The sequence below is a fragment of the Mobula birostris genome, chromosome 22 (assembly GCF_030028105.1).
Source record: "Mobula birostris isolate sMobBir1 chromosome 22, sMobBir1.hap1, whole genome shotgun sequence".
Taxonomy (NCBI): Eukaryota; Metazoa; Chordata; class Chondrichthyes; order Myliobatiformes; family Myliobatidae; genus Mobula; species Mobula birostris.
Window position 1 is genome coordinate 18,188,124 of NC_092391.1, and position 13,190 is coordinate 18,201,313.

Below are 13,190 nucleotides of genomic sequence, written 5' to 3' on the forward strand. Positions count from 1 at the left end.
AAAAAAATTGGATCACTCGAAGAAGGCTTAAAAAAGTAGTTTCGATAAATTAAACTACAAAGCTTAAATTTTTAATATTCTTTCAAGAAAGCTCTCTGTAGCCGGTGAAATTTGAAGCTTGATGAAGTTTAAAATATAGGAAACAAGGGTGTCTGTGAAGAGTAAGAATTTCAGGTTGTATACATTCTCTGACATTAATGGAACCATTGAACCATTGAAGGTAATCAATCTGAGCAAGGCAACTTCCATAAGCAGCACTGAGATGATGATCAGAGCACTGTTTTTTCAGAAATACTGAGTTAACAATATCGTCTGAAACATGGAATAGGACCCTTGCTTGTATTTATTTAGAGATGCAGTACGGTAACCAGTCCTTTCAGCTGAATGAGCCCACACTGCCCAATTACCAGTTAGCCTACTAACCCTTTGGACTGTGGGAGGAAACCAGAGCACCCGGAGGAAACCTGCGTGGTCACAGGGAGAACAGACAAATTCCTTAAAGACAGTGGCAGAATTGAATCTGGGTCACTGATGCTGTAGTAGTTCTGTCAAATGTCTTGGACACATATATATAGCTAGGGTGCCCAAGACTTTTGTACGGTCCTGTAGTAACTTTATGTATTGCCCTGTACTGTAGCAGCAAAATAAAAACAAATTTCCTGACATGTGTCAATGATGGTAAACCTGATTCTGATATGGGTCTCTATTGTGGACGGAGAGTGGGAAGGGAGTAGGGAGAGACAAGGGAGCTGGAAGCACCAGAGAGACATTCTGTAATGATCAATAAGCCAATTGTTTGGAATCAAATGACCTTGCCTGGTGTCTCAGGGTTGGGTACGTCTGCACCCATGCCACCCCCTGCCCTGACACTCCTCCTCTGCCACCTGTCCCACACCCCTTCCACAGCACGCTACCCTCCCTATTCCCAACATTCTTTGCTCCCGCCAGACTTACAAACACTTTCCACCCCACCTTGACAAATACATCGCTATATAAAAGTCTTGGACACCCCAGCTCTATATATATATTTGCCTGAGACTTTTGCACTGTACTGTATGTTACCATGTCTTGTACTTTTGATGTAAGAAAACTATGCGATGATCCTCTGTTAAGTTGAGAAAGCAGGTGGATTTGATATTTCAACCAAAGGCAAAACTACTTTCAGTGTAGTACCACCTCACTACTGCATCAGAGGGTTGGCCTGGGTCTTTGTGCTTCAATCTATGGAATGGGGCCAGAAGCCACAACGTTCTGAAAGTGCAGACTGCTGACAGGGCGATAACAATGGAGGAACTCAGCAGTTCAGGCAGCATCTATGGAAAAAAGTACAGTCGACGTTTCGGGCTGAAACCCTTCGGCAGGACGTAAGAACATAAGAAATAGGAGCAGGAGTAGGCCATCCAGCTCATCGAGCCTGCCCCGCCATTCAATAAGATCATGGCTGATCTGTCCGTAAACTCAGTTCCATCTACCTGCCTTTTCCCCATAACCCTTAATTCCCTTACTATGTAAAAACCTATCAAACTGTTTCTTAAGTATATTTAGTGAGGAAGCCTCCCCCGGGCAGAGAATTCCATGGATTCACCATTCTCTGGGAAAAACAGTTTCTCCTCATCTCCGTCCTAAATCTTCTTCCCTGAGTCTTGAGGCAATGTCCCCTAGTTCTAGTCTCACCTACCAATGGAAACAACTTTACTACTTCTATCTTATCTATCTCTTCAAAATTTTGTATGTTTCTATACGATCCCCTCTCATTCTTCTGAACTCCAGAGAGTATAGTCCCAGGCACTCAATCTCTCCTCATAGGTTAACCCCCTCATCTCTGAAATCAACCTGGTGAACATCCTCTGCACTGCCTCCAAAACCAGTATATCCTTCCTCAAGAATGGAGACCAGAACTGCACACAGTACTCCAGGTGTGGCCTCAAAAGCTGAGGAGAAGATTTAAAAGGTGGGAGGAGGGCAGAGATAAACACAAGGTGATAGGTGAAACCTGGAGAGGGAGAGATGAAGTAAAGAGCTGGGAATTTGATTAGTGAAAGAGACAGAAGGCCATGGAAGAAAGAAAAGGGGGGAGGGGCACCGGAGGGAGGTGATGGGCAGCCAAGGAAATGAGGTGAAAGAGGGAAAAGGGGATGGGAAATGGTGGGGGGGGAGGTGCATTACCAGAAGTTTGAGAAATCGATGTTCATGCCATCAGGTTGGAGGCCTCCCAAATGGCATATAAGGTGTCGTTCTTCCAACCTAAGTGTGGCCTCAGCACAACAGTAGAGGAGGCCATGGGTGGGCATGTTGGAGTCGGAATGGGAATGGGAAGTGAAATTAAAATGGGTGGCCACTGCGAGATCCAGCTTTTTCTGGCAGACAGAGCATAGTTGCTCAGCGAAGCGGGATTGGTTAGAATCTCTTGTTTGTGATTGGTGAGAATGTGAAACGTGAAACTGCAGAAAATGGCTGTGATACATGACCTGGACCTGCTGATAAATGACCCGGCTGCACTGGAGAGGAAACAGGATTGATAGGTAAAAAGAAAGTCTTGGAAAATATTGCTGATCAGTTGAGATGGAATAGGTGTGGATTAAAAATCACCAGCTCAGAGTAGATTGATTGCTTCTTCTAGGCAATTATGTACATTACACTATTTGTCAAGTGTGATGTGGTATTGATTTACACTCAGTACCTACTTTATTAGGTACCTCCTATTCCTAATAAAGTGGCCATTAAGTGCATTGTATGTTTGTGATCTTCTCCTGCTGTAGCCCATTCACTACTGAGTTCAATGTTTTGTGTGTTCAGAGATGCTGGTCTGCACACCACTGCCTTTTCTGCAACAGAGTGACATTATTGGCCTCCTCTATGGATGAAGTGAAATGAGTGATTTGGTCCTACTCATTATGAAAAGTTTTAAGTGTGTGTGTAATAAACACAAAGTGTGTATGAAAGATGCATGTAAAACCAACCATAGTCACTGAAAGGCAGTGCCTTGTCTCTGGGCTTGGCCTAGGCAGCAGATTTTTTTCTTTTTAATCAAAGAGCTGGTTGTAAAGGGTTTGCTAATATTTTATGGAGAGGTGGGTTTGAGGTTCATGGACCCAGGTCTATAGTGTTAACTGCAGGTTTAAAATGTCTGATTCAAAAGTATAGTAAGAAAGACATACACAATGGAAAGAATGTGCCAGGCTTGGTGAAACTACTTGGAACTCCCACAGCGAGCACACATGCATTGCAGGTTGAGTGGCCCTCTGTCTCTTGGTTCTGTTGGAGTAAGAGTCATTATATTAGTCCTGTTGACTCTGTGAGGTTTTCAGTTCCTTTCTTTACAGTTTTGTACACGTTTTAACAGAGAGCAACAGCAAACTGGACTGGCACGTACTGTCTGGTGGCAGCAGACTGCAGACCATCCAGTTACACCCGTACCATGGTGGAAATTACACCTGCTTGGCGAGGAATTCTGAGGGTGAAGTGCGCAGGCATTATACAGTGGTTGTTCAAGGTAAGATAACGACACTGATACACACCAAAGAGAACCATTACCAGATTAATCACTCAGCCGTGTTGAGCTGACTGATTGCCATGATAGTAATGGATGACCTAGCACTTTTCATAGCCTCAGGATGCCCCAAGCTGCTTGACAACAATTTAAGTATCATTGAAGTATAGAAGGAAGTTGGCACAGCAAGTTCCGTCAAGCAGCAATGGGTCAAAGACCAGATAAACATTGATAATTTATATTTGATAAGTAATAATTGAATCATTGATATATGAGAGGATATAATTTTAATGTAATGTGATTGGAGGATAGAGGGGATGTCAGAGGTACTGTAGGCTTTTTATGCTGTGGCACTAAATTGATTTTGGAGTAGGTTAAAAGGTTGTCACAATATCGTGTACTAAAGGGATTGAACTGTGCTGGGCTGTTTATAGTTCTAGTAATAATGCTCAGATAGAAGGAAGAACACCACTACCTTCTGTGAATTGGAGTTGTGCCTTCCCTTGCTATTGGACTGCACAGCATGCCTGGATTTTGTGATGAAGTCTCTGCTGTGGACATGAAAATGCAACCTCATGGTAGAGCTGCACAGTCAGTCAGCAAGGTGGGATTGAGCTCGTTGCAGTGTCGACCACAATAAAATAGCTTGTTGACATCCATTGGAAAAAGAAGCTACAAATAGTGAATTTAAATGCAAACAACAGGAATTCTGCAGATGCTGGAAATTCAAGCAACACACGTAAAAGTTGCTGGTGAACGCAGCAGGCCAGGCAGCATCTCTAGGAAGGATCTCGGCCTGAAACGTCGACTGCACCTCTTCCTAGAGATGCTGCCTGGCCTGCTGCGTTCACCAGCAACTTTTATGTGTGTTGCTACAAATAGTGAAGCTCTTTTGCAAGGTAATGCTTCAAAAGAGAAGGAAAGAATGAGGATTAGGAGGCAATAATGGTTGGGGCAGTATAAAGTCTTCAAGGAGCTATGCATTGCAGAACAAATCATGTTGGAGGGCATCATGGTGGCTGGGGACAAATTCTGATGTGGATTTTGACTCTCTTTCTAATGATTCAGAAATTACAAGCCAACCTAACCAATGGCGTTGGTTTCAGCAGCAGATTTGGATATTGACTGTCACTATACCCATCCCTTAGGCAATTAGCATTTTAAAATGAGGGATCCAATTGTAGAAATTGATGAACTACAAATCCCAAAGGCACCCAGGCCATGGGACGAAACAGATAAAATACCTACTAATATGCTTTACCAGTCTGCCCTGAAAGAGATTGATCTTGAACATGGAGACAAAGAGGCGACAGAAAATGAATGTTTAAATTTTTTAAAAAATCAAAGACCAATATAAACTGTGGATTGTGCAGACCTGTAACGAAAACAGAAGGTGTTGGAACTACTCAGCAGGTTGGGGAGCATCTTCGGAGAGAAAGAACATTAACTTTTAAGGTTAATGCCAGGGCTGGAAATGTTAACCTATCTTTCTTGCCTGTGTCAGCAGACAAGAAAGATAGGTTAACGTTTTGTCTAGAAGATTTCAGAACATCTTGAAGGACCTTGATGTCCACATCCATGGATCCCTCAAAGTTGCTGCACAAGTTGATTGGTGATTAAGAGTTGTAAGGAGTGTTGGCCTTTATTATTCTGGCATTAAGTTGAAGAGCCATGAGATAATATTTCCCGCCATTTTTGTTTGTTTTCTTCATGACCAGTGTCACCAAGTATCCTCAGCTCAGAAGTGCCCAGTGAGTACAATGCCGTGGTGAACGAAGACGTGAATTTAGAATGTGTGGCTTCAGGAAAACCAAAACCTATTCTAAAATGGCTGAAAGATGGCCAATCGTTGGAAGCAGTGGGAAAAATACACATTAAGTGAGTGTGAATTTTCTCTCATTCTCGGGATGAAACCTGCTATTACAATGATTTGCCTTGGTTCTCTTCAACATTAATTGAAGAAAGGAATTGGTTTCTTTCACATAGGTAATTCCACAATCTAATGTGAAGACAGCTATAAACGTGCACATTAGAAGTGGACAGGATGTCAGCCATGATGTGTTGTAACTTTAAAACACTGAACTATTTCAAAGAATACATGGGAGTTTGAAGTGCAAGTCTAGCTTCAAGTTTAATTTAAGGAAGAAGCACGCTTAGCGTGATGACGTATGCATTTAACGTACACATTAACCCATCCATTGAGATGTTCCCACAACCAATGATCTCACTTTAAGGACCCTATCTTGTTATTTCATGCTCTTGTTATTTATTGCTGCTTATTTATATTTTCATTTGCATAGTTTGTTGTCTTAACCTCCAGGTTGAGTCGGTGGTGAAGGCGGCAAATTCTAGAGGAATAGAGTATAGGAGCAGGGATGTGATGTTGAGGCTCTATAAGGTACTGGTGAGACCTCACTTGGAGTACTGTGGGCAGTTTTGGTCTCCTTATTTAAGAAAGGATGTGCTGACGTTGGACAGGGTACAGAGAAGATTCACTAGAATGATTCCGGGAATGAGAGGGTTAACATATGAGGAACGTTTGTCTGCTCTTGGACTGTATTCCTTGGAATTTAGAAGAATGAGGGGAGACCTCATAAAAACATTTCGAATGTTAAAAGGCATGGACAAAGTGGATGTGGCAAAGTTGTTTCCCATGATGGGGGAGTCTAGTACGAGAGGGCATGACTTAAGGATTGAAGGGCGCCCATTCAGAACAGAAATGTGAAGAAATTTTTTTTGACAATGGGTGGTGAATCTATGGAATTTGTTGCAAGGGGCAACAGTGGAGGCCAAGTCATTGAGTGTATTTAAGGCAGAAACTGATAGGTATCTGAGTAGCCAGGGCATCAAAGGTTATGGTGAGAAGGTCGGGGAGTGAGACTAAATGGGAGAATGGATCAGCTCATGATAAAATGGCGGAGCAGACTCGATGGGCTGAATGGCTGACTTCTGCTCCTTTGTCTTATGGTCTTATGGTCTTTTGCACTTTGCTTGTTCTTTCATTGATCCTGTAATAATCACTATTCTATAGATTTGCTGAGTACACTCACAGTAAAATAAATCTCAGGGTTGTATATGGTGCTATAAATGTACTCTGATAATAAAATTTACTTAGATTTAGTTTGAATTAATTATTTAAATGAACAAGAATGCTAAATCAAACAATATATATGCAAGATTACTCAAATATTATTGAAATATTCAATGCACAATATCAGGTAGTAGATATAGTTTTATAGGTGAAGCAGGCAGCAAACACAAAGAAAATACTAAGTAATACTTGGGCTGAAGTTAGAAGGACGTGCAGAATTTGGTAACCAATGACAACACAATTATATACAGTTTTATTGAAATGTAACTGGGTGAGCAAGACAAGTGCTGAATGGCCCACATTCTTCACGTGCAGATGAGAAGACTTCAAGAGTTTGGGACGGAGGATGACCACATCCTGTAGACATGAAATTTTGGACAGAGGCAAGGCAGAACCCAAATGACTTGAGTTCCATGGTTTGCTTTTTAACCAATAAAAGTTCATAATAATTAGGGAAATCCCATGAATATTTTACTTTAATCATAAAGCCAGAGTTTTTGATATCTCTATCAAAAGCCTCCGGTTTAAGATGGTGCTACCAAAGGTGTGCAACAGCTTACTGGTAGTTTGTAAGCAATGAAATTCAATTAAAAGCACTACTTTTTTTGAAGTAAATTGTGGCAAACTATCACTGCAAACAATGAAGAGGCGAGCGAAGACAAAGCTAACTCAAGAGATGTGTAAAATCGACGGAATTGGAGTTGGAGCCGTGCTGGTTGGAGTGTACGATTTGGAGAGAAGAAGCCGAGGCAGAGGAATTCTGATGCCCGTCCAACTAACCCAAGTGCTGAGCCAATTTGGAAAGGTTGAGAATGGCTTCTTCGGCAGCAAAACCTAGGCGCGAAAGGGAACCGCTAGGCAGTGTGTTCTAGGCCCGGAACAATTCACTGCAGTGGGGTCCTAGTCCTAATACGAGGCACGATCCGCTGTTTGGACAATTAAACACCAGCCCAGATAATCTGGAAAGTCAGGGTGTCGTGAGTTGGGTAAGGTTGGATTGCTCTGGGTGCCAAGCCGATTTGGAGAGGTCGAGAACAGCTTCTCCAGCAGCTAAATCTAGGCCCAGAGAGATTTGCCATGGTGGAGCCTGGGTCCAATTGCGAGGTACAATCCACTGTTCAGACATTTTAAACACTGGCCCAGATAGTCTGGGGGCTCCTCTCTCTCTGTGACACTAAGAATGTGAGACTAACCCCCAGTAGCTGTGCTTCGTATCTGAGAACAATAACTGGTCGGTCTAATTGGCCAATAGTTCCCAGTTTTTTGCCTTCATCCTTTTTGAATGGGGGTGTCCCATTGACAATTTTACAGAACTCTGGCATTTCCCCAGAATCGAAGGACTTTAGGAAGATTATAACTAATGCATCTACTATTTCAGTTTCCATTTCTAATAGGATCTTAGGATTGAACTATTCAGAAGTAGCTGGACGGATAATTTCGACATGACTCTGCTTCATTCTGCCTTTCGGGAAACTGAGTGCAAAATGTAAACGATCAAAAATCAGCTTCATTCATCATAATTGTTTAGATGCTTCAGAATCAGAATCAGGTTTAATATCATTGGCATGTGTTGTGAAATTTGTTAATTTTGCAGTAACAGTGCAGTGCAATACATGATAACAGAGAAAAAAACTATGAATTACAGTAAGTATATATATAAAATAGATAAATAAGTAGTGCAAAGGAAAAGTAGTGAGGTAGTGTTCATGGGTTGAACACAATTGAAACCATCCTGACCAACAGCACCACAGTGTGGTATGCCAGCTGCACAGCCGCTGAGCGACAAGACCTGCATCGCGTGGTGAAGGCGGCCCAGCGAATTGTCAGGATGGAGCTCCCAGGACTGGACACCATCTATTCCAGCAGACTCAGGAGGAAAGCAATCAGCATAACCAGAGACACCACACACCCTGACCTCTCCCTGTTTGACCCGCTGCTGTCCAGCAAAAGATTCAGGACACTAAAAGCCAGAACAAATAGACTGACGAATAGCTTCTATCCCAGAGCTGTGGCCTCCATCACACCACTCCCACAGAACAGTGACTGAAACTGTGAGCGCACACATGCACACACAAGGACTCAAATACTTGCACTCACGGCACTGTGCATTACTGTGATATTCTGGTGTTGCTGCAACTTATTTTCTGCTACTTATCTATTTAGTACTGTTTTTCTATTACTGTCTTGTTTTTATCTACCGCTTTATTTAATTGCCTGAGAGGAAGCCAAACAGAGTTTCATTGCACCTATAATGACAATAAAGATCATTCAATTCAATTCAATATCTATTCACTTCAATTCAATTCAATATCTATTAAGAAATCAGATGGCAGAGGGGAAGAAATTGTTCCTGCATTGTTGAGTGTGTGCCTTCAGGCTTCTGAACCTCCTTCCTGATGATAGAATGAGAACAAGGCATGGCCTGGGTGATGGGGGTCCTTAATGATGGACACCACCTTTCTGAGGCATCGCTCCTTGAAGATGTCCCCTAGTGCCCATGACAGAGCTCAGTTTACAACTCTCTGCAGCTTATTTCGATCCTCTTCAATAGCTTCCCCCATACCAGATGGTGATGAAGCCAGTTAGAATGCTCTCCATGGTAGATCTGTAGAAATTTGTGAATGTTTTAGGTGATATACCAAACCTCTCAAACTCCTACTGAAATATCCTAAAGAGAGATTCTAAAGAATGTGCAAGATGGTGCTGGTGAGATACAGTGACATTTTGTGGGCAGCAAACAAAACTACTAACTATTCTATTAATTATACATTTTCTGGACTGCGATCACAGCAATCCACAGACTGTAATTTTCCTTTGGGAGTTGTGCTTTTGAACCATTTGTACAAGCTGGCATTTCTGCAGTATCCTGAAGGATTCAGTAAACTGGACTCTCGAGAATGCAGGTACAGCCGCAGCGGCTATTGATGGAGGGGACTTGGAGTCAGATGGAAACTGCGGGCCAGATTGAAGCACCGGGGCCCAGGCCCAGGCCTGAGAGTGGAAAGCAAACTGATGTTTAGCCGATTTAAGCACCAAACCAGATGAAAAAATCAAGGCATCAAGCCCGAGGGTGAAGGATGAACTGCTCCAAGATACTCTTGCCAGAGAGCTAAACTGGCCCCGTGGCTGTGGGCTCACTTTCGGAAACTCCATGGTTCTTTCCATGAGGCGGGAGGAGAAGATGGCAGCATGATGCAGCACGCGCAGCTCTCTGGTGAAATGATATCGTATCTGTTAAATAGGGGCCGTGGACAATTCTGATTTGATGAAGACAGACATGAGAAGCAGAGGAACATCTGGAGAAATTTCTGAAATGCCTGGTTCGCTGCTGTTGTTACTGTGCGATTGAGAATCTCCAGAGGGAAGGCCCAAAATCCCCGACTTTGCCTGCTGCTGGCAACCAAAGCTGAGGTCGAAGCGTTCAGATACAGATGGTGCTCAGTACTCGGTGTTGGAGGGCTGATCAGAGCTCGAAGTTTTTGTACGACCCAGAGTTGGACTGTGGTCGGGCATGGCAGGAGCGTTTTCTTCCTTCTCCCGTCTGCGTGAGATGTGGGACTTTCGAGAAACTTTGAACCTTTTTTACTGTGCCATGGCCTGTTCTTCATCAAGTTATGGTATTGTTGCACTGTTGTAACTATATGTTATAATTATGTGGTTTTGTTAGTTTTTCAGTCTTGGTCTGTCCTGTGTTTTTGTGATATCACACCGGAGGAATATTGTATCATTTCTTAATGCATGCATTACTATAACGACAATAAAAGAGGACTGCGTGTCCTCATAATCTAATAATCTAATCTAATGTTCTGTTGTGTTATTTGTATACTTCTTTGATTGTTTGCACGATTTGTTCTTTTTTTCACACATTGGGTGTTGTGTGAATCTTTTTTCAGTTGACTCTTTTGTGTTTCCTTGTTTTGTGGCTGCCTGCAAGAAGATGAATCTCGAGGTTGTATATGGTATACATACTGTGATAATAAATGAACTTTGAACTTCGGATTTGCTGTGGTGTGTTGGCACATGTACCAAAAAACAGCATTCTACAATTACAAAGAATAAAAAATTATATAAAAATAAAGGTAGAGGGTAAAGTATAGAAATGGAATAAAATGTGCATAAATAGATAAATATCATGTACTTACAATGTGTGTTGCATTATAAAATGTGGTGTCAAGTGTTTACAGTGCAGTGCACTGACTCAGGTAATAGATAGAAGTGGGTGTAGAGTGGTTGATCAGAATGACTGCCTGGGAGATGCAACCTTTAAGTTGACGTGAAGTTTTTGTTTCAAAGCCCTGTAACACTTTCCAGAAGTTCGCTGGGTGGGGAGTGTCTGCAATGACTCTCCCACCGCCCACCCATCTTTGTCCTGGACTCAGACAAGGTCTGCAGTGCTGGGAGACTGCAGCCAATGACCTTTCCGGCTGACCTGAGAGTTCACCGTGGTTCTCCGATGTTATCTGGTATCCGGGTTCTCGTTCCCTGCAGGTCGACTTCGGATGGAAGCTCCTTAGCAATAAAGGGCGTTTCAGCCTCAGATGCAGGAAGATACACTTGTGTGGCTCAGAACCCTGCCGGCGAGGAGACAAAATTGTTCATACTCAAGGTGCTTGGTAAGCGAAAAGTCACATTCAAATGCCTGAAAATTGGTAACTCAACCTGTTCTCCCAAGGTCCCTTAGAAGTAGAAAGGAACCATTGCTAAGTCATTGGGCTTTGCCAGCATTCCATTCTCCTTACTTCAGGGCCAGGTTTTTCATTTCAGATTAATCACTTACATCGATAATTTATCCACACCATTTGCATTATTCATGTAGTATCAGTGTAACTGAAGGTTTCTAAACCTGGAATCAGCCCCCACGTCACCAGGGAAACTGAAATGTAAACACTGCAGGCTTAGAAACCGATTGTACAGGATATTGGCGCCAGGAAGTGATCCTTCTCTCCACCCATACAGTGAACTACTGTCTATTCAGCCAGCCTTTCAGAAGGGCTCATACTGTCCGAAAGATATGTCAACAAAGAGTAAAACACAAGAGATTCTGCAGATGCTGGAAATCCAGAGCAACACACACAAAATGCTGGTGGGACTCAGCAGCTCAGACAGCATCTATGGAAAGATTCGGGCCGAGACGCTCCTTAAGGTGGGTCTTGGCTTGAAACGTCGATTCTTTATTCCTTTCCATAGATACTGCCTGGTCTGCTGACTTCCTCCAGCATTTTGTGTGTCTGTTAGGGCTGATTTATACTTCTGCGTCAAATCTACACTGTAGGTACGGCGTAGCCGTGAACCCTATGCAGTGCCTACGTGGATCCCTACGCCGTAGCCTGACGCGCACCTCTCCCAAAATGTAACTACGCATCGCAGCAACACAGACCGCAACAACTGTGATTGGTCCACTTGGTAGCATCACATTTCCTCCTACGCTGCAGTAGCTTCCTTTTGGGCGACTGAAGGGCAGGGAAGGAACTCTGGCTGCAATGCTTTCCATAAAGCTTTACAGACCTCCGAAATTATGGAGGACACAATTCGCTTTTACGAAAAAAGACGCTCGCTTTAAACTTGTTTACCCCGAGAAAGATTACCATGACCATGAAGCCTTGCGCGGGCAGGTTTGCGCGTGTGCGTGATGTGCGCGAATTGCAGAGCGAGGCAGACACACCGACGCACAGGTATAAATGCTTACAACGGCGTTGCCCACTTGCGTAGGCTACGGTGCAAGCTTGACACACAAGTATAAATCAACCTTTACTCTTGGTCAATAAATAGATCAGAACTTGAATGCTTGTGGGCGTGCATGTTTGAATTAAAACTTGGGGAAGTGTATCCCTTCGTGCTCATCTCCAGACCACAGAAGGCTTCTTGCATTCAATTGGTTACTATCTAAAAGCTGAATTTATTTATTAAAACAATGAATATATCCCAAGTACTTTATTGGCAGTGAAGGCCTTTGGTATTTCCCAAGCTTGTGATTCCTTCCTTTTCTTTTACCATCGAGTTTACTTTTCTTTTTGATGAGGGAATGGGGCTTAGGAACACAGAATATTATAGCACAATTCAGGCCCTTCAGCCCACCGAGGTGTTCCGACCTTTTAAACTACTCTTAAGATCAGTTCAACCTGACCCTTCCAAATAGCCCTCCATTTTTCTACCGTTAGGGTTATCAAGTTTTTAAATAGTAGCCAGAATCAGTATGCTGGTGCAGAGGGAATTCTGTCCGATGGTTGAATGGAACTCGCATGGCACGGCCAGTCCACGGGAAAGACTTGCTTCCCGGTCAGTAGAGATTTCTTCAGGCAGCGGACGGAACTTTATTTCAGAAACTGGAGAGGAGCAGCCATCAGCCGGTGAGGTCCCAAAGTCCCGTCCCCCAGTCCCAGCCCACCCGCCCTCACACGGCTAAAGCAACTCACTTTTCCTTCACACAGCCTCCTCTCTTTACGATAGCATCAATTGAAAACAGGAAGTCTGGAGACCAGCAGGAAGGGATACATTTCCTGAAGTTTAATTCAGACCTGCACTTCCTCCCTGCTGGTGTGATCGTGCACCTGTGCTGGGAACCATGAGTCCAACTGAGACTCTGAAGTGCAGACTAAACGACAACGGTTG

The 13,190-nt window shown here is 43.2% G+C and overlaps 1 protein-coding gene across 6 annotated transcripts in view; it reads left to right on the plus strand.

Moving 5' to 3' along the window:
* Positions 1-13,190, plus strand: part of LOC140186210 (hemicentin-1-like) — a 449,816-nt gene that overhangs the window by 298,667 nt on the left and 137,959 nt on the right. For all 6 annotated transcript variants that reach the window (XM_072240181.1, XM_072240182.1, XM_072240183.1 and 3 more), the window contains exons 63-65: positions 3,344-3,493; positions 5,209-5,368; positions 11,070-11,194. In XM_072240181.1, coding sequence (XP_072096282.1) covers positions 3,344-3,493; positions 5,209-5,368; positions 11,070-11,194 — 435 coding nt within the window. The remainder of the gene's footprint in view (positions 1-3,343; positions 3,494-5,208; positions 5,369-11,069; positions 11,195-13,190) is intronic.